The sequence below is a fragment of the Rhinopithecus roxellana genome, chromosome 13 (genome assembly GCF_007565055.1).
Source record: "Rhinopithecus roxellana isolate Shanxi Qingling chromosome 13, ASM756505v1, whole genome shotgun sequence".
Lineage (NCBI taxonomy): Eukaryota > Metazoa > Chordata > Mammalia > Primates > Cercopithecidae > Rhinopithecus > Rhinopithecus roxellana.
In genome coordinates, this window is record NC_044561.1 from 92,933,980 (window position 1) to 92,955,606 (window position 21,627).

Consider the following 21,627-nt stretch of genomic DNA (forward strand, 5'->3'; position numbering starts at 1 on the left):
GCCTCAAAAAAAAAAAAAAAGTGTGTGTGTGTGTGTGATACATGGGAGCACACCTTGGTACATGATGCCTAGAGAGTACATGATAAGTCTGCATGCCTATCTGTGTGACAATACCAGCCTGTGCCAGGTGATCCCCCTGCATTCCCCAGAACTATTTGCAAAATGGTGTGTGGCTCAACATGAGAAAGATATGCTACCAAGGCTACTCCTGAGTGGGTAGCCACCTTGTGGGTCAGGGGTGTCCTCCAGGGAGTGAGAGTTAGTTGCAGAGAGAGTTAACAGCCAGAACAGATATGATGTCTGCACAGTACCAATGCTCAAAAGTAAAGGTGGGGCACTTGGTAACTGGGAGACTAGAAATTTATAGTCAACTTAAGCACATGGTCGGGCAAGTCACTTGGTCTACTGGAGGGCCATGATCCAGTGGTGACCCTGGTCGGAACCCTTTCAGAGTGGTTCAACCCAGAGATGTCTGTGGCTTATTGGTTAATTGATTATGTCCATAACTCCCAATAAGATAGAGAACATACTTAGACTCAAACTGTATGCTACAGGGTGAGCTGTGCACCCCCCTGCCCAAATTCATATGTTGAAGTCCTAAATCCCAGTACCTCAGGATGTGACTGTATTTGGAGATTAGGTCTATTAAAGAGGTTAATTAAATTAAAATGAAGTCATCAGGGTGGGCCCTAATCCAATCTAACTGGCATCCTCATAAGAAGAGACAAAGACATTTATAGTGGAAAATCACGTGACGACAAAGGGAGAAGACAGCCATCGACAAGCCAAGGAGAGAAACCTCAGAAGAGACTAACTTGCCAATACTTTGATCTCAGACTTCTAGATAAGAAGAGACACAGGCATTTATAGAGGAAAACTCATGTGAAGACACAGGGAGGAGACAGCCATTAACAAGCCAAGGAGAGAGGCCTCAGAAGAAACTAACCTTGACCTTAGACTTCTAGTCTTTAGACTTTGAGAACAAATAAATTTCTGTTAGTTAAGCCACTTGGCCTGTGGTATGTTATGGCAGCCCTAGTAAACCAATACACTGTAGAACAGGAAAAAAAAAATCTAGATCTGGGCTGTGCATAGCGGCTCACGCCTGTAATCTTAGCACTTTGGGAGGCCGAGGGGGGTGGATCACCAGCCTGGCCAACATGGCGAAACCCCATCTCTACTAAAAATATAAAAATTAGCTGGGTGTGATGGCACATACCTACTACAGCTACTTGGGAGGCTGAGGCAGGAGAACTGGTTGAACCTGGGAGGCAGAGGTTGCAGTGAGCTGAGATTGCGCCACTGTACTCCAGCCTGGGCGACAAGAGTGAAACTCAGTCTCAAAAAAAGAAAAAAGAAAAAAAAAAAAAATCTAGATTTGGTGCACAGGGACCTGACTTGACTTGAGCCACCTTAAAGGAGAGCCATAGCCTCCTGGCCAGTCTCCAGATGTGAGTCAGTTCATGGATTTATTTTCTCCTCGAAAGGAGAGCCAGGAAGTCCTCAAGTTAGGACCCTTCAATAAAGTTACAAGCATATCCTTTAAATCTTTCACGTGGGATCAACAGAGATTACCAGGGTATTTGCACAAGGGAAAAAGGAAAATATCTGAACTTTTGAGGAGGATTAGGCATTGGCTCCGAGGTAATTCTTGGGTTCCTGATTACTGCTGTGATCCACCAGAGGGTGACATCTAGAAATGTGGCTTAAATTCATCTCACGAAGGGCACAGCATGTCTGTAAAAATCTGCAGTTGTCATCCCACTTGCTGAGTGTATCCTTGGGATAGGTTTATTCTGCAACTGACAGAATCCACAGTTGGAATTCATGTCTCAGGGAGTGAGAACTATTATGGTAATTATGGGCTAGGTGAAAGTTTCTGGAATTTCTCCCACCCCACCAAAATTGTAAACTAAAATCAGTATTAATCCCTAGAAGATCAAAGAGATCTGCCGCCATGAAAAACCTGAAACATCCATGAGCATCTTTCATACGGTCTTACCTCACTTTCCTCTTCGGTTAAGCAGAATGCAGAGGAGTCTTAAAGAATGATGGAAGGTTAATATAAGTTTAAATAGCCAGGGATTCTTCCAGAGTCAGTCTCTCAGCTGGAGCACTACAGCACCTAGCATCAGTACTACAGAGGTGGCAAAATCTGTTTTTTTCTATCCCAGTGAACAGCGAACACAGAAGCAGGTTTCTGTCTACTGGCAGAGAAAGTCACGCAGCTTCACTGTTTTGCCTCATTGCTTTGTTGACATTCTGCTTCAGTGACACTACTGAGTCTACAGGGACCTTCATTATCTCACTATCTTGCAGGACATTGTTCTGGTCTACTACACCAAAGGATTTATGACAGGACTTACACAGCACAAGGTGGCATGTATTCTGGCTGTCATGCTAAGACACAGGCATGTCAGATGGTGACAGATAAAGCCTTTCAAAATACAGTTTCCGAACGGCCTGGTGCACAGGAAAAAGTTCATCTAAAAGGAAAGTCAAGGTTTTTACACCTTGTACCCCTTACTACTAAGAAATAAGCACAAACATCAATGAGTATGTCTGCGTGTTTCTCTGACCAATATGAGAGTCCTGAAAAGGTAATAGCTTCACTCACCAGTCATTAGATAAAAATTTGTGCCTAATCAGTGTCACTGCCCAATGGGATGGTATTAGCCAGAAGTGAATGAATATAACGACATAACCTCACCCAGGGTGGAAAAGAAAAATCTGTCCAGTGAGCAGACTGCTGAGTGGTATATTTTGGGTCTATGTGGTCTGTAAGGAGAGATGGCCTGAGAAACAAATATATACTGATTCACTGGCAGTGGTTAATAGTTTGAAGAGAGGGTCATCAAGAACTGGTGACATAAACATTTGGGGAAAAGTTATATAGAGTGTGAGAATATTTATGTATTTTGTGAAAGTTCTCCAAAGGGCCCTGTCTTAGTCTATTGTGTTGCTAAAACAAAATACCGCAAACTAGAATAAAGAATAGAAATTTACGTTCCCACAGCTGTGGAGGATGGGAAGTCCAAGATCAAGGCACCAGCAGGTTCGGTGAGGGTATGATCTCTGTTTCCAAGATGGTGCCTTGAACACCGAGTCCTCCAGAGGGAAGGAATGCTGTATCCTCACATGGCAGGAGGAGGAAAGGCAAAAAGGGACAAACTCTCTCCATCAAGCCCTTTAAAACAACATTAACCTATTTATGAAGGCTCTGCCAATATGTGAATCATTTGCAATATGTGAATTTTGGGGGATACTTCATACCACAGCAAGCCCCATTCAGAAGAGGTTTTTATAATGAGTTAGACAAGGTGACCTACCCCATGGATGCTGGCTGGCCTCTTTCCCTAGCTGCCAAAGTACCTGCTCAAAGGTCTCATAAGCAATGTGGCCATGGAGGCATGGATGAATGTTCTGCTACGGCTCAACACAGACTTAACCTAACCAAGACTGAGCTCTGCGAAATGCCCAATTTGCCAGCAATAGCAATTAATCTGAGCCTTCCCACCAACTCTCATTTCATAGGGAGATGGGCCAGTGATGGTGGGTAGATGATATTTGACCTCTTTCATCACAGAGGAGCCAATGCCTTATCTTCACTAAAATGGAGCTTTCTTCTGGATTTGGATGTGCCCTGTATGCCTTCCATGTTTCTGCCAGCCACATCATCCACAGACTTCAGGAAGGCCTCATTTGCCATCACCAGCACTGCGATTCTGACAAAGCAGCTCATTTTACAGGAAACAAAATAAGACAGTGGGCTTGTAAAATTCAATGGTCTTACAAACAATCAAGCACAGCTCAACTGCAGCTGGCCTTACTCAATGGCAAAAAGGTCTATTGAAAACTCAGTTGTGATGGCAATTATGAGGCAGGGCCTTGTAGAACTGGAGTAAGGTCCTAAGGGATGCAATATAGGCTCCGACCAGCAGAACAATATGTGCTACCTTGGCCAGATACATGGTTCCTGGAATGAAGGACTGGGAAAGGGAGGTGACCACCTCAGCAAACATTTACTTTCCATCCCCACGACTCTGCTTCCTTCGTAGTGAAAGGATGATTGTAACACAGATGATAACAATGAATCGGGCTGAACGTTCAAAGTACCATGTGACTGTTTGAGGCTCTTTATGGCACTATACAGACAGGCCAAAGGGGAGCTGAAATGCTGGCTTATGATGAGATGAATGTGGGGAGAGAAGTATATAGACAAAAAAAAAAAAAAAAAAAAAAAAAAAAAAAAAGAATGTAATGAGTTCTACCTGGTGAAACATACCCAGTGCTAAAAGTTAATTAAAACAATGGCAATCTCATCAAGGCAAGACCACTGGCAGCTCAAATCCTGGGGGAATGAAGGTAAATAAAGCTAATCAGATGAGTTACAGGCAAAGAACACAGGGAATACAAAATAAATAGAGGAGGTAAGATACAAACATCAACTACTTATTTCACGGTTACAGAAGTTAGAATGGTAGCATCTACCTACCTCATTGTCTTCTTTGCTGTATCATGTATTTATTTATATATCAGTTACTTTTTTGGCTTTCTGTTTCCCTACTATTTTATTTAAGGTTTGTAGGCAGTAGTTCACTTCATTACTTAGTTGAAAAGTTAACAAATATGCACCGGGAATGAACTAGAAGGGGAGTAAACATCACTTAGAAATCCTGGACTTGGAGCTGGGACTTGAGACTCTGGGGGGTCATCTCTTTTGGAGGATATTTGGTGAGCACATTTCCTTTGTAGTTGGGAAAGTCAGACTGTTAGGCAATAGCTTCTTGTTACTGAATAGCAGCTCATGGAAGAAGGAAGCCAAGAGGAAAGTTATTAGTGGATATTTGTAACTTGTGTCCACCCACTCAAAATTGTTGACTATCATCCTATGTTTTGATGACTTTCCACATCTTATAAGTGTCAATTTCCCAAGGTAAAAGCAAAACATTTTGCCTCCCCTGACTCACTTGTAACTAGGAGACAGCCATTAAATCTAGGTTTACCTTGTGGAGGACTCAGAAGGGAAAAAACAGCACAAGGCTGTGGCCACAGGCTGGGCAGTCAGTCTCTGCAGGATGGGGCAGAGGATGATGCTCAGCAAAGTTTCTGATATATGGTCATAAGCATCACAGGGAGCACGTCGCAAAGCTGTCCCTGACTCATGGCTGAGGCTGTTTTGTGTAGCTTCACAACAGGGCTCTCTGGCACTCCCCGAGATCCTGTGAGCTATCTAATATCTTTAATCAACTTCTTCTCTGCTTAAGAGCCAGACCCACTCTGGCTAGTCTCAAGCAGAGAATAAGTGAAATAAAGAATGTCAGGCAACTAAGGTTCCTGACCACAAAGGGTTTCAAGCTAGGAGCTATCACATTTTTGCCTTCAAAAGGCCACCCTGGCAGCAGAGGTGTGGATGAATTAAGAGGAAAATCACAGGCTGTGGCATTAATTTAAGAGCTGATCAAAATGGGCCTTGACCAAGGGAGTGACAAAAGGAAAAAAACAATTAAGAGGGAAAAGGCAAAAACCACAAATCTAAACTATAACACAGATAAATAAAAACCGAAAAGCACAGTATCTCATTTTTTGACTTTTGGCCTGTCAGTCTGGCAAAAATTAAAAACATTGGTAATACTCAATATGGGCAAGGTTAAGAGGAAAAATATTAGTGAGGTAGGATTGATGGGAATTGACAGTCAAGTCTTTGAAAAGCCTTACAATAATTTTTACTGAATCTACTGAAATAGATTTTCAGGTAACTGTTAAAAATAATGAGGGTATTGGCAATGTCTGTACTATGCTGTTCTTTGACCAAGTTTGTGAATAATTTTCATACTCCTTTGTATTATATAATTGGAAAAACAGCCTCCAAGTCATTTATGCAAATTGTTTACAAAGAAATCTCAAAGTATAAAATATGACTATTATTATAGCAATGAGCAAAGTCACCAGCCTAGAGAGTTCCGCTTATCCAGGGTTGTATACTAAGTATATATACCCCTGCTGAGGCATATTCCATTATACGGATCTGGAAATGGAAAAAAAGGTAAGGAACTCACACAAATGAGAGAAGATATCCAATATACACAAAAGCATAAACAATCCACATTCATCCAAACTACCTACACAGAAACAACAACTCTATTTTCAGGGAACATGAGACATAGAACTGAAGACTGAGGAGGAAACAGGCATGGCTTTTTGGTTAGTGGTTTTGAACCTGGTTTTGAAACAGGCTTAGAAGACTATAGGATCAGCTGAAAACAGGCAGTCAGATAAATGTATACAGAGATGTTTTTGGCACTGATGACAAAGTAAAAGCATGAATCAATTTCCGTTTTTAGTGATGCTGTTAATAAACAATGTAAGATGGTGGTATACCATGGTGTGTCCCTCTTGTCCCTGCAGGTATCTAGATCTACACAGCCTAGAACACAATGAACCTCTGTCATCTGTGAAAAGCAATCTTGTGGTCAAGTTGGGTCAACAATGCTCATACCTTTTAGAAACTGACAGTTTAGTGAGAGTCTAAGCATGTATTAACCAATCCCTACCAAAATACCAATGGCATTCTTCACAGAAATAGAAGAAAATAACACTAAAATTTGTATGGAACCACAAAAGACCCAAATAGCCAAAGCAATTGTGAGCAATAGAACAAAGCTGGAAGCATCACATTACCTGATTTCAAAATATAATATAAAGCTATAGTAACCACAACAGCATGGTATGGTTATAAAAATAGACACATAGACCAATGGAACAGAATAGAGAACCCAGAAATAAGTTCACTTTTTTAGAGCCAACTGATTTTTAACAAAGGTGCTGAGAACCATATTAGGGGAAAGGACACTTTCTTTAATAAATGCTGCTGGGAAAACTGGATATCCATATGCAGAAGAATGAAACTGGGCCCCTATCTCTCACTGGATACAAAAATCAACTCAAAATGAATTAAACACTTGAATGTAAGACCAAAAACTAAAAAACTACTAGAAGAAAACCCAAGGAAAACTCTTCAAGACATTGGTCTAGGCAAGGATTTTATGAGTAAGACTTCAAAAGCACAAGCAATAAAAACAAAAATAGAAAAATGGGACTATATCAAACTAAAAATCTTCCATACAGCAAAGGAAACAATCAACAGAGTGAAGAGACAACTTGTAGAATGGGAGACAATATTTGCAAACTATTAATCTGACAAAGGACTAATGTCCATAATACACAAAAAATTCAAATAACTCAATAGCAAAAAAGTGAATCTGATTTTAAAATGTGCAAAGGATTTGAATATTTCTCAAAAGAAGACATACACATGGCCAACAAGTATATGAAACACTGCTTAACATTATTAATAATCAGGGAAATGCAAATCAAAACCACAATGAGATATCTCACCACAGTTAGGATGGCTATTATCAAAAAGACAAAAACTAACAAGTGGTGGCAAGGATGTGAAGAAAAAGGAACTCATATACATGGTTCATGGAAATTTAAATTAGTACAACCATTATGGAGAACAATTTGGAGGTTCCTCAAAAACCTACAAATAGAATTACCATATGATCCCACCAATCTCCCTACTAGGTATGTTAACAAAAGAAGAAAATCAGTATATTGAAGAGATCTCTACCCCTTTGTTTACTGCAGTGCTACTCACAATAGCTAAGATATGGAATCAGTCTAAATGTTCATCACCAGATGAATGGATAAAGAAAATGTGCTGTATGTATACACAATGGAATCCTATTCAGCAATATGTACAAAAAAAAAAAAAAAAAGAATAAAATCTGTCATTCATGGTGATATGGGAGGGGGCAAGGAAGTGCTGGGGAGAGAAGGGTAGGGTCCCTGGTGAGGGCTCCGCCCTTGGGCCTGTGCCCACAGACCTAGGTGAGGACAGGCACTCCTGTTTTCACGCCCAAATGTTGCATGTTCCCAGACCACCCTGGCCAGCCACACCCCCCATCTTGTGCCTATAAAACCCCTGAGACCCTAGCAGGCACACACACAGGCGGCTGGACGTCAACAGGAGCAGAGGAACGGAAGAAGTTGTTCCGACAGGCACCAGCAGACTCCAGCAGGCCATTGACAGTGGGATAACGAGAAATTTTGCCAGGGGCAGTCAGAGAGTCCGGCAGCTGGGAGGCCCAGCTCCAGGGGAAGACCACCTTCCCACTCGATCCCCCTTCTGGCCTCTCCATTTACCTGGCTGAGAGCTACCTCCACTCAATAAAACCTTGCACCCATTCTCTAAGCCCACGTGTGATCCAGTATTTCCGGTACACCAAGGCAAGAACCTGGGATACAGAAAGCCCTCTGTCCTTGAGATGAGGCAGCGGGCCTAACTGAGCTGATTAAGACGGCTAAACTGAAAAAGCACATTGTAACATACGCCCACTGGGGCTTCAGGACATGTAAACACACACAACGCTAGATGCTGCTGCTGCTGTAGGGTTGGAGTCCATGCTCCCTATGAACTGCCCGTTCTGTATATTCCCCTGAGGGTTTGAGCTGCAGGGCACTGATGAAGCGAGCCACACCCCCATCACACACCCTGTGTGGGGAATAAGGTATCTGTTCCTGTTTCAATAGCAACATGGATGAGCCCAAAGGAAATTAAGTGAAGTAAGTCAGGCACACACACAATGGAACACCATTCAGCCATAAAAAGGAATGAATTAATGGCATTCTCAGCAACCTGGATGCGACTGGAAACTATTTTTCTAAGTGAAGTAACTCAGGAATGGAAAGCTAAACTCATAAGTGGGAGCTAAACTATGAGGATACAAAGGCATAAGAATGGCACAATAGACTGGGGACTCGGAGGGAAAGGGTGGGAAGGGAGTGAGGAATAAAAGACTACAAATCAGGTTTAGTGTATACTGCTTGGGTGATGGGTGCACCAAAATCTCACAAATCACCACTTAAGAACTTACTATTGTAACCAAAAAAAAAAAAAAAAAAAGAAAAAGAGAAAAAAGGAGATAAATAGACATACTAAAATTTGATGATGTAATCAGAAAATAAGAAAATAAATATCACATGTTCTCACTCATATGTAGAAGCTTGAGGCGGGCGAATCACAAGGTCAGGAGATCGAGACCACGATGAAACCCCATCTCTATTAAAAATACAAAAAATTAGCCGGGCGAGGTGGCGGGCGCCTGTAGTCCCAGCTACTCAGGAGGCTGAGGCAGGAGAATGGCGTGAACCCGGGAGGCGGAGCTTGCAGTGAGCCGAGATTGCGTCACTGCACTCCAGCCTGGGCGACAGAGCGAGACTCCGCCTCAAAAAAAAAAAAAAAAAAATTGAGCTCATACAATTGGAGAGAGTTGTGGGTATTAGAAGACTAGGAAGGATGGGGAAGGGAAGGATAGGAAGAGGTTAGTTAAAGTATATAAGATTACTACTAGAGTAAGTTCTAGTGTTCTATAGCACTATAGGGTAAATATGGTTAACATTAATTTATTGTATATTTAAAAAAAAACAGAAGTGAGGATTTTAAATGCTTGCAACAAAGAAATGATAAATGTTCAGGTGATAGATATGCTAATTACTTTAATTTGAAAATTACACGTTGTATACCTGTATCAAACTATCACTCTGTATCCTATAAAAATGTATAATTATTACGTCTACTAAAAATAAAAAAAACTTAAAAATAAAAAACAATCCTTTAAAGAATTTACAGTTTCCTTAGTAATGTTTTATTTGCTATTTTTATACATTTTGCTATCATTAAAAGTTCTGAGGACTCTTTGGTTAATTTTCTTTACCCAAACAAAGTATCTTCATTAGGACATATTTTTAAAATGTATCACAATACTAACATGACAGTCAGAGTCAAACATAATTGCCATCTCTACAGAGCAGAAATTCTATTTATTTTTTGTCCAAAATCAAAGTGCTCTGTGCCTACCTTTTAAGGACAAGGGACTGGATCTTGTGAATTCTGCATTTGATGGCCTGTGCTGTTTGCGAACTTCCAAGTACTCCTGAACTCTTGAATCAATGGTTTCTTTTAACAGTAAACAGACTTCCTAAAGCAAATAAAAAATTAGATATAACCTTAGAATTTAATGCAAAAAAGTTAACCTGATATCTATTAAAAAGTCAACAATGAACATTTCATTTTGTTTGCTTTTTAATTTAGCTATGAATGTTGAAAGGAATGTCATGTGTGCTCATGAACAACATCACAAATTTAAATTTGCTACTGAAGTTTGCTCGAAACCATGATGTTGGCTCATTGTGTGATCTGGGAAAGTCATTTCATTTCTTTCTGCCTCAGTTTCATATTTCTAAAAGAAAGATAAAAACACTTCAATGTAAACATCAGGGTAAGGAGGTAGTAAGTGTGGTAAAGAATGCTTTCATATAAGTATCAATCAGTTCTACTGTGACAAATAGAAGAAATAAGTCAAGAAGAGCCAACACTGGCTGGCATCAGGGCCCCAGGGAAACACCCAGTGTAGCCAGCCAGGGGACTGTAGACGGGGACGGGGCCAGGAGTAAGGGCATATGCATCCACTGCTGGTGCAACGGCATGGGGAACCCACACCACAGCCCAGTCAACAGCAAGCAGCCCCCCATGGTTTCAGGGGACTGTTTCATGTTTACAGGCACAGTGTTGTTAGATCTTTGTTCAAAAGGAGTCAGAAACAGTAATTTTTATATAAACTGTCCCATTTTTCAAACTTGGTCTAAACATTTTTTAAAATCTAAACACCATCATTCATTAGTTTCTGGTCTTGAGTTTACAAATCTACTGAAGAAGGAAACTGTTAAGCAGTGAGTTAAGCAGAGAACTGGAAATCACTAATCCTATTTTCTTCTACGCTCCTGATGATACTGTATATGCCAGTTTGTTTTTGTAAAAATGCACTACACTCATGTATTAACAGTGAAAATAATGTAATTTCTCTAAAGTAGATGAACACTTATTAGGCAACAGAAACACATGGTTTTAATTCAATTTCAGTATTCCTTATCACTAGTAAGTTTCTGGATATGTCAATTGTTTTATGACTTATAAATATAATTGTTTTATTGTTTTGGTGTTATTTATGGCAAAGGTAAACAAAAATTTAAGCCCAACCACACAATGGGAAGATACTCTTTGAAGTTGTTTCCTGCACTAACAGGAAATTGTAACCTAATGTAGAAAAAGAGAGTAAAATAACATACAAATCTAAATTTCTTAATTTAAATTAAGAACTGATGTATAAGGACTGATGATTCCTGTTTAATTCCCAAAGACTGCAGCAAACTCAGAGTTGCCCAGGTCACCTCAAACCTGTTTTGCTGGTTTCTTGCAATGTCATCTCAGCTCTTAGAATCTTCACAAATTAAAACAACAAAATTTTTAGCTGTTCTGAGGAGCAATGATAGCAAAACTTTTCCTTTATTACTAACACTTATATCCCTCAAACAGTACAGAAAACCCTTGATTTAACTCATGAGTGTGAGTTTCTAGATAAAACACAAACACTGGTTTCCTCTCTCCTGCTTTTCATGTTGCAGCCCAAAGATGCAGTGCCTCATGGAATACAGAGATATCCCTTTACAGTTGAGTGTTTCGGCATTGTTCACACAACAAAAAGGCAGCCTTGCCGCCTCATAGGTTTTTTTTTTTTTTTTAAACAATTAAAGAATTTTGCTTCACATGCAGAGTTCAACTATGACTGCACTAGAAAATATGTGAAAGACATACATGGAAACAAGGATTGCTAAAATTTGGCCATAAATGCCCTATAAGGCTAAAACTAAAAATAGTATGACAAAAATAAAGCAAAGGCTCATACGCACAAATTTTCTCCCTCTAGCTATGGGGCTTTCCTTCCGTGAGTCAGTTTGACGAATGGAAGGTAGACCAAGTGCAGTGTGACAGACACCAGTAACTGACCACACCACACTTAGCGAAGCTTTCTCTTCAGAACCACAACAATGCGAGAAAAGAAAACTTCTCAGCTACCTTTGAGGGGCAGACAAGAAGAACAAGTTAAAATCAGTGCGCAAGAGAGAGATACACAGGGCATCTCTAGGCTAATGGGCTGTGCTCGCTTCCTCAAGTTTACAAATGGAACAGTTTGAGTTCAACTGTTTGGGTACAAAGACTACTCGTGCTGCACTCAAAATAAACATATGGTTAATACATGTAATTAGTTCTTCTTTCTAAAAAGGAACTGGATATTCTCAGGGTTTCACGATATAAAATGGCTGTTAAAATGCAATCAAATTGGTTGCTCATGAAATCCCAATCATGAGAGGATCCAATGATAAAAAAGATGAAAGCCTGGGGACACTGAACGTAAGCTAAAGTCATAGCCTTTCCTCAACTAGCTTTTCTCCTTTCGTACACACACACAAATGATCCCAGAGGAATTTTAACGTCAGCGAATTTTTTGGTTTTTGTTTTTGTTTTTTTTGAGACAGGGTCTCACTCTGCCGCCCACGGTGGAGTTCAGTGGCATGATCACAGCTCTGACTGCAGCCTCAACCTCCTGGGCTCAAGTGATCCTCCCACCTCACCCTGCAGAGTAGCTGGGACTCCAGACACAACCCACCACATTTGGCTACTTTTTTATTTTTTATAGAGATGGGGTTTCACCATGTTGCCCAGGCTGGTCTCGAACTCCTCGGCTCAGGCAATCCGCCTGCCTTAGCCTCCCAAAGTGCTGGGATTACAGTGTGTGTCACTGCGCCTGGCCAATACACATTTTAAAAGGGCAAATTAAATAAGCAGCAGCAAATTGACTATTTGGTTTTGAGTGGCCAGCTCAGCTTGCTAGTGACCTGCCCCTTGCAGCTGGCAGCGCAGCACTGCTCTGCAGGTCCTGTCATGCACTGTGCAGCTTTGCTAAGTCATGCCCTGCTGCCCTCAAGTAGGTACTATGAGCATCCACGCAGCTGCATGTGGCTCCTTAAAAAAAAAAAAAAAAAAACCTAGCCTCATGCTTTGGCTATGAGGTGATTCACACACCCAGGGCTTTATTTTAAAGTATTCCAAATTAACTGAATCTTGGGCAAATTGGACTCAATATTAACAAGAAAGGTCTAAGGCTGATAAAGGTCTAAGGTGCCAAAGCTGAAAGGGAATGGAGAACGGGCCTGGAATGGTGGATTTATAACATTGTTAATTTAAGCCAAGTCAGAAGATTTTGGGGTGAGGTCCCCTTGGGTGACTATTGGTCACTTTGGGGAAACGAGCAAATAGTTTTGAATCACAGCAACATGTGTTAGTAAGCTGAAGAGTGGAATTATATGAAGGTAAGTGGCAGTAGGAGATGTTGATTGACTTGCTAAATATTTAAAAGTCATGAAGAGGAGAGTCTACAGTTATTTACCTGAATGATAAATCCCGCCATACAGAACCTTGTGCCTTCCTTTCCTCAACTTTAGGTCACCAGGTATTCTTTGTAAAATAATGACAGCAAAGTCTTGATAATATTATCCTTTGAATGAAAATGTATTATCCTATAAAATCTTTTTTGGGAGGTGGGGATCTCTTTTCTGGTGATCTCCAAAAGCTGATTAAAAGCAATTATCACAGAAAAGGGTGGCTTTTTCCCCCCCACCATTGTCAATAGTTTCTTCTGCATATACTATATTTTAACACATTTTATTTTTATTTCTCACTCTAAAAAGCAACTGTGATAAATGGACATCATGGATAATGATATTTCTAAAGGTATGTAAAAGCCACAAGCTGGTTACTCTTGCTCTCTGGAGAGCAGGGATCGGAGAAGGAGGCAAAGTAATGGTGAGAGCTCAGTGCAGCTTGTAAGCCTCCACCACAAGCAGCACTTGGGTGGGACTGTTGAAACTTAGAACCAGGAGTGGATCTGGCATCTAGGCAAACCTCTTCACTTTCAGATGTGAGGAGGCTGAGGCTCAGTGAAGTCCAACATCACGCTCTGCTAAGCCCCCAGCTACTGGCTTTCCTGACTGACCACTGTGAGAAGTGGTCAAGTATCTCCTCACTTGTCAAAGGCTCATGATAATGCAAGGATGATAGAAAATAAAAGTTGAGGCTTTAAGATGGGTGTGAAGGTTCAGCCTTGGGTTAAACGCCACACCTGCTTCAGGTGCTCAGGCTATCCTTCACAACCAGTCAGGTTAAAATCCCTGATTACCTGCAATAGTCACTTTAACTTCTTCTTCTTCTCTTTTTTAATATATAGACTCCTTCCCCCAAAACAAAGAGGTATAAAATGTCTGGCTTAAATAATAGAGTATCATATGAAGTGTATGAATGTGTCAGTTTCTGAAGGAAAAAAAAAAAGTGGGCGCATATGTGTCTGTCATTGGGAATAAAATTGTTTCTCAAGAATTAAATACTCAACATTTTCCCCCACTAATAGAAATGAAAGCTGGAAAAAGCTAATATTTCCTGTAGCAGCAGCAGCAGCAGCAGCTATTTGCAATTAAACAGCAGAAAGTTTTGTTGTACCTCTTTCTTCTGTTCAGAAAACCAGCTTGTATCTTTGTTTGAACCTTGCGGCAAGATATGAAGATCCACGAGGACAGCAAAATTCCCACACTGAAAGACATTAATGGCAGAGTCAGTGTCTGTGCAGCTCATGTCCAGCAAACAATGAGAGAAAATCTCACAAATTCCTATGTGGTTGCTCATGATGAAATGGCAACAAAGTTCACTACCAGACAGAATTCTTAATAAAGAACATGGTTACAGGTCATAATCTACTACTTTTCCTAAGTTTAACATTTATAGTAGAAATGCTAAGGAGAGATGCAATGTTAATCAAGACAGGAAAGACAAAATAATCTGTCTCTGGGCTGCACCTTGAAAGGGGATGTCCAGGCATCCTGGCAGCAGTTGGAAGACATCGAGCATTGAGAGAAGTTAAATAGGTCAGTACTAGGTAGGCTCCACAAAAGAATGATTCCATGCACAGCCAGGGGAATTCTTTCTTCTAAGCAGCAAAGAACAGATATAAGATACTGCATTTTTAGACGGACAAAAGGATTGGCTAGGACGGTACACTTTAGAATTGAAATAGGAACATGGAAGAAGGAGAAATAAGCAAGAAGAGAAAAATAGATACTGAATGCTAGCTAACAAAACAAAACAAAAAATTCATTAAAGTATGCTACAAAACTGTACAAAGCCTGACTCTGTTCTTATTCTATAGGCTAGCGCTGTCCAGCACTGTAGAAAAAAATGGAAATATTCTATATATATGCTGTTCAGTAAGAGAGCCATATGTGTCCATATGTGGCTGCTGAGCACTCAAAATGTGGCTATTGTAACTGATAAGCTAGATTTTTAATACAATTTAAATTAAATTTAAATAGCTACATGTAGCTAGTGGTTCCATACTGGATAGCACAGTTACAGACCCTGTGAAGAGTTGTTGACTTATAAATCTTCACATATGAGTGAAGTAATTTCTGAGAACCACAAGATAACTGTGAACAAACTAATTTGGTAAGGAATGGGACCCCAAGGTTGGGGATGGTCTGAGAGACCCAGAGGTTCGGTTTATGAGACCCAGAGGTTCAGTTTTTTCACTTCCTTGGCTGGACAGTATTTTTTTTTTTTTTTTTTTTAATTCTGTCCTATATATCAACGGGGAAAGGAAAGTAGTTTCAACAAATGGTTAGACCATCAAATGTAAATATAAAGTGAAACTTGACACCTACCTCACGCTATACACAAAATTTAATTTGAAATGGATCACACACCTAAACGGAAAAAGCCAAAACTATCTTCCTGATCTTTGGAATAGGAAAAGATTTCTTAGGATCCAGAAAGCACCAAATATTGAGAAAAATTATTGTAAAATTGTTAAATTTTCAAAATTAAAAATTCCTGTTAACCAAAAAAACACCATTAATAAAATAAATAGGTATGTTACAGACTGGGAGAAATGTATCTATGTATTCATAAATACATGTATCTGGCAAAAAGGACTAGTATCCAAAATATGTAAAGAACTCCTACAAACCGATATTTAAAAAAAACAAACAAACCAAAACCAAAAAACCCAAGTTTGCACAGACACTTCACAAACAGGATAAATGAATGGCTAATAAGAAAATGAAAAAAGTGTTCAATATCATTAGTCATCAGGCAAATTAAAATTAAAATGACCAAGAGATACAACTACAATACCCACCAGAATGACTACAGTTAAAAAGACTGACATAACATGAAATGTTGGTAAGGATATGGAGCAACCCAAACTCTCATACTTTCCCAGTGGAAATGTAAGATGGTCTAACCACTTTGGCAAATGGGTTTGTCAGTTTCCTGTAGTTAAACGTACATTACTTATCAATTGAGCCAATGATTCCTCCCCAGGTATTTACCCAAGAGAGATGAAGTATATGTGCACACAAAGACTTGTATGCAAATATTCATGGAAGTTTTATTTATAATAACCCAAAGTGAAGACAACCCAAAAGTCTACAACAGGAGAACAAATTGTGCCATATTCATGCAATGGAACGCTACTCACCACACTACCGATAGACTCAACATGTACTCGTCTCAAAAACATTAGGTTGAGCAAAAGAAGCAAGTCCAAAAGAGCACATACTGTATGGTTCCATCTATATATAATTCTAAAACAGCAAAATCAATGTGTGATGAAAGGAATCAAAACAGTAATTTCTCAGGGGGGTAAAAAACTGAGTGAGAACTGTCACAAAGGAAGTTTGTATGTGATAAGAATACTCTGTATATTGACGGGGTATGTTATGTATACACTGTAATCAGTTCCTTTCACTATATTTAAATTATACATCAATAATAAACAATTTTTAAACACTGTGTAAAATGCACTCATACTTATTGGCAGTTATTTAAAATGCAGTTATTACATCCCTGAAAATGTGTGGGAGACCAAAATGAAGTTTACTGGGTAATAAACTGTGAAGCACGTTGAAAGATGGTTTCCTAGGATGTAAAAGAGTGCACTTTAGTGTGTTACAGTTCAGTGTGTTGCAATCAGCATTTTAATGAAAGAGAACTGAAGAGAATATTAGAATGCAATACAAAATATCAATGTGTCATATGGTAAGATCAAGAATTGTTTTGTGAAATGTAAGTAAGTGTGTACTCAGTTATGATGGAAAGCCTATTTCTTATTGTGGGCTGTAATAAAAAATGTTTGAAAACCGCTCAAGTATACTGTTAAAGTTCTTCTCAACTGTTGGTTATAGAATTTAACCTTTAAGGAGTATGCTGCCACCAGGTGGAGGTCGCATGCCACAACTACAGGATCTTAGCCACGGAATATTAACCTTTCATGTGCCATGGACTTATTTAGTCAACTGTGAAGCTGATGAAATTTGCTCGGAATAATATTTTTAAATGCATGAAACACAACACATAGGATTAACAAGAAAACCAATTACACTGAAGTCCAGTTGTCTTAACAAAAGAAACATTTGAGGCATAGGAATGTATACACTTGTTTATTAAGGTATTGGGTATTGTCACATAGTGATGGAGCCAGCACTACTACAAATCTGAAGTAGTGATAAGCATAAATGGTATCTTCATTATCTGCAACAACCATAATGCAATATGAAAAGAGCTATAATTTCTAATGGTGACAAATACTGCTAACATTATTCATATGTTTATTATGAATCCTACATTCATAATAAAAAGGAAAACTAAATTTACTAGAACTTGGTCACAATAAAGACGTAACTTTTTCCCATGCAAGTACACTGGCCTCTGAATTCAATCACAAGCCCATTGAAGTTCCAGGGATTCTGGAATAAAAGCCCTTCCAAAGTGGTAAAATATGTCTCAACACATTTTATTGCAGGTTCCTACAGTTGCTCGTTCCTGATTTTTTAATCTAAACCAAGTTCACTGCTACCTTTTCATTAGCAAAACTAATTCTGTTTTTTTTTTTTTTTCTTGTAACCCTCTCACCACCGCAAAACTAATTCTTTAAAAAAGGGGGGGGGGGAAGGGGGGAATCTTAAGCTTCAGCAACTTGAATTGATACTGTAACAGCAGCTTTCTGAAGAATTAACCTAATAGTAAGGTCCAATTTGGTATTTTTCTCACCATTTTGTGATCCTGATCACAAATAACCTAATCTAAGTTTGAAAATAAACAGATTGAGTAGAATGTCTCTTTTTAGAAAAATAAATTGTCAAATCTTCCTGTGGTGATCAGACTTTCCTGGGGTTTCTGGAAACCTCCACTGTTTGGTAGGCAGTCCCCTCCCCCGCAGGGGGCTCTCCCTCCGCAGCCTGCAGTTCTGAGCTCTCTGAACTCCCTCCCACACTAGGCAGAGGTATTCTGCCTTTCCAAAGTTCCCTGCTCTCAAAGCTTTTCTTCTTGTCTCTCATGAGAAAACAGAAGTGAAAAAAAAAAGAGCTTCTTACACTACCAGCAGCACAGCCTCCCTTTCTCCTTCTCCTTAATTAGGAGACGGTTATTTCTAGTCTCAGAAGATCAGCTCTCCAGCTTTCTTCTGAGAGGAGCAACACGGTAACCATCACTTCTTTCTCCGCCCAGAACTGGTCACTCTGCAGAGGCCAAGCCACCTCTTGAGCAATCAACAGGCTGCTAGGAATAGCTTCACATCGCATGCACTGGGCTGCGAGTCCCCCAGCCAGGGTCTGGTCTGGCTTCTATCCCTTCCACCCAGAGGATTCAGCCAACAACCAGGGAGTCACCCCCAACTCCTCCCTTTCCCTAACCCTCTGGAATCAGTCACGCATCTTGTCCATTTTAATTTTTTAGAGAGTTCTCAAACACGCTTCTCTCTTGCTCTGTTGCTTGTATCTTCTCCCACTTGGAAGATTACAGTCACATCTATCGGTGTCCTGGATGAACCCTCAGTGCATATCCGGGCAATCTCTAACCTACAAATCGGATCACTCCACTCCTGCTGTAGATCAGAGCAGCAAGTCACAAGCCTCTAATGAGGTCCACGTCTTTGTCTCCTGCGCCTGACTTTTTCATCCTTGGCTTACATTACAACTTGCCTCGTTGCCGCCATTCTTGTTGAGCTCCCATGCATCCTCGAACCCTAGTAGGAGTGTGGCCAACTCTGTGAAGGTATTCTGAAGTTTCTCTTTCCCTGCTCTGGACCAGCCCATTCTTCATGTGATTATTTATCTCTACATTAAATGACTGGTCCAGGTAAGGCCCCCATCCTAGGCTATAAGCTCCATGGAGACAGGTCTATACCTCTGCCAACCCTGTATCCCCAGTGATCAACACAGTACCAGCCCTCAGTGAATGATTAATATTTAATGAAAGGAAGAACAAATGAAAAAACAAATGACAGAACAAGTTAGCCCCAAGTATTGGGCAAATCACAGCCTTGTCCGCAAAGGGAGAGCTCTAAGCCCTTTCCGGGGACAAAGCCATTCCTATTCGGCCCAGTGCACTGATACATCATAGAACAACTTCCTCTCTCCCTATTCTGGAGTAGCAACAACTCTGCCATCACCAACAACAACCAGTCATTTTTCATATTTTGTGAAATGGGAATACAAGAATCTTAGGATTACTTCACTGGAAACTCACTGCCAACTGAGCGTGTTCGTTATTTTTCCTATCTCTTTCCTAAGAATTCCAGAGGTGCAACTCACACTATTTCTAAGTCCTCAGAGGTGGGAGGTCTTGTCTTCTGTGTTTATATTAAATATAAGAATAAGGGTGAAAATATTAACATTTCTCACCCACAAAGCCATCTCTGGAGCAGCCTCAGAACTCTTAAGAGATGTAGAAAGGTCCCCACATTCTCTCACACACTCATTGATCATCTGAAACACTTGCTAAGTTTCACAGGGGCACTAGCCAGGCCCTGAGAGAGGGAGGGGCAGCAGCTGGGCACTGTGGCGTGTGTGACCACGGCACATACCCAAGGACCAGAGGGAGTGGAGTGACAGCTCTGCCCGAGGAAGGTGAGGGAAGGGAAGGTGGTGTCGCAGTCAAGTACTAACAAACAGGGCAAGCAGTGCAGAAGGAAAAATGAACAACACCCCATGCAGAGAAAGAGCCTGACTAGCTCGCGTGCTTTGGAGATGGAAAAGAGTCTCAATGCAGAAAAACAGGGCATTGTTGGCAGATGGGGCCAAGGGGGCAGGAAGGCTCAGGCCACAGAGGGGCCTTGGACAGACCGAGGTGGCTGGTGGGCTGGAGGGCTCACTTGGGTAGGAGTGTGGAACATGGGCGGGGAAGGGGAAATCACTGGAACCAGACAGATTCAAAGTCACTGCAGGAACCCAAATAAGAGACCAAGCAAGGTGATCTCAAGGTGAAGGGGAAGGGGCACATTTGAGGGATACTCAGAAGGCAGAAGCAAGAGGATGTGGTTGGGTGTGAGGGAGAGGAAGGACAAGGGTGAGGCCCAAGGCATGTGGGCAGTTTCTACCACACCCACGGGGCTTCCAGAGGCAGCTTACATACATGCGTCTGTTGCTGAGAAGCCATACAAATCGTCATTGGCATTTTACACCCACCTGGCATTGAGGGTGTAAGGCAGCTTCAAGTAACAAGGCAAACATTAAAAATGGAGGGAATAAGTAAAGGCAAACAAGGGTAAAAATGTAAGATGAAACCAATGACAGACCTGCACGAACTTCCCACCATAGTCCCAAGTCTTTGCAACATCTGGCTCTCAGATTCCTAGGTACAAATGTGAAAAATACAGCACCAATCAGAGTCAAGAAGATGAGAAGGAATCCATGCTGACGATAACTCAATCATTTCTGATACTACAGCTAGAAGGAGTTTCTCCTAAAGGCCTCCTCAGAAAACATGGAAATTTTCTTCCTGGAAGTACAAATTTTACAAAAAAGTTTTAGAAAACATATTAAATATTTTCATATTACCATAAACTGCATATATCTTACAGCATAAAATTTTATAGTGATGTGATTTTTAAACAACCACAGTTTAAAATATGGATTGCCATTTACAGAGCACCTATGTTCCATGCACTGTGCTAAGTTTTACTCAGAGCATTCAATTAAATCTTTGCCACTCTGGTGAAGGAGCACAATGATTATTTGCATTTCATAGATAAGGAAGTTGAATTCGGGAAGGTCTAGTCCAAGATTACACAGGCAGTAAGTGCCAGACCCAGGAATCACATCCAGATCTGAGAGACTCCACATTGCCAGACATTATTCTGAGGAAATTTAACGCCTGTGGAAGTCTACTCAGGACACACTTCCAGCCTCATGTGGGAGCACGTTTAGGCTCTCTAGCCTGGAACCCACTCCCCTTTATTTGAGAGCTGGCCCCTATACCCTCTAGATGAGCGATGGCAGCCACATGTGCCCTAAAACACCCTATGCCTTAGTGCCTGGTGACTGCACCAGGGATTCTCAACAGAGTCCCGTAGTTCCCTTCCCTGGGCAGCCTGATTCCCTGTCTAATTCCATTCCAACGCAGGTACAGAGAGCTCAAACACTCAAGCTGCCACTGTAGAGCACCATGCTGAAACCCAAGTGCAGTGAAGCAGTGAAAGCCCCACCTTAGAAAGAACGAGGTGGGAGGGGTGGTTAGGGAGAAGAAAGGGTGAGGAGGGGAAAGAAAAGAAAGCAGGAGAGGATGACAGCAATAAACCCTGTGAGAGGTGGGGTAGAGCTGTGAGGGTAGGAAGAGAAGTC

At 40.8% G+C, this 21,627-nt stretch overlaps 1 protein-coding gene across 4 annotated transcripts in view; it reads right to left on the bottom strand.

The window, feature by feature from the left end:
- SLX4IP (SLX4 interacting protein) overlaps nt 1-21,627 on the bottom strand; it is a 204,467-nt gene that overhangs the window by 57,002 nt on the left and 125,838 nt on the right. For all 4 annotated transcript variants that reach the window (XM_010355268.2, XM_030914527.1, XM_030914528.1 and 1 more), the window contains 2 exons: nt 14,456-14,545; nt 9,923-10,043 (listed from right to left, as the gene is read on the bottom strand). In XM_010355268.2, coding sequence (XP_010353570.1) covers nt 9,923-10,043; nt 14,456-14,545 — 211 coding nt within the window. The remainder of the gene's footprint in view (nt 1-9,922; nt 10,044-14,455; nt 14,546-21,627) is intronic.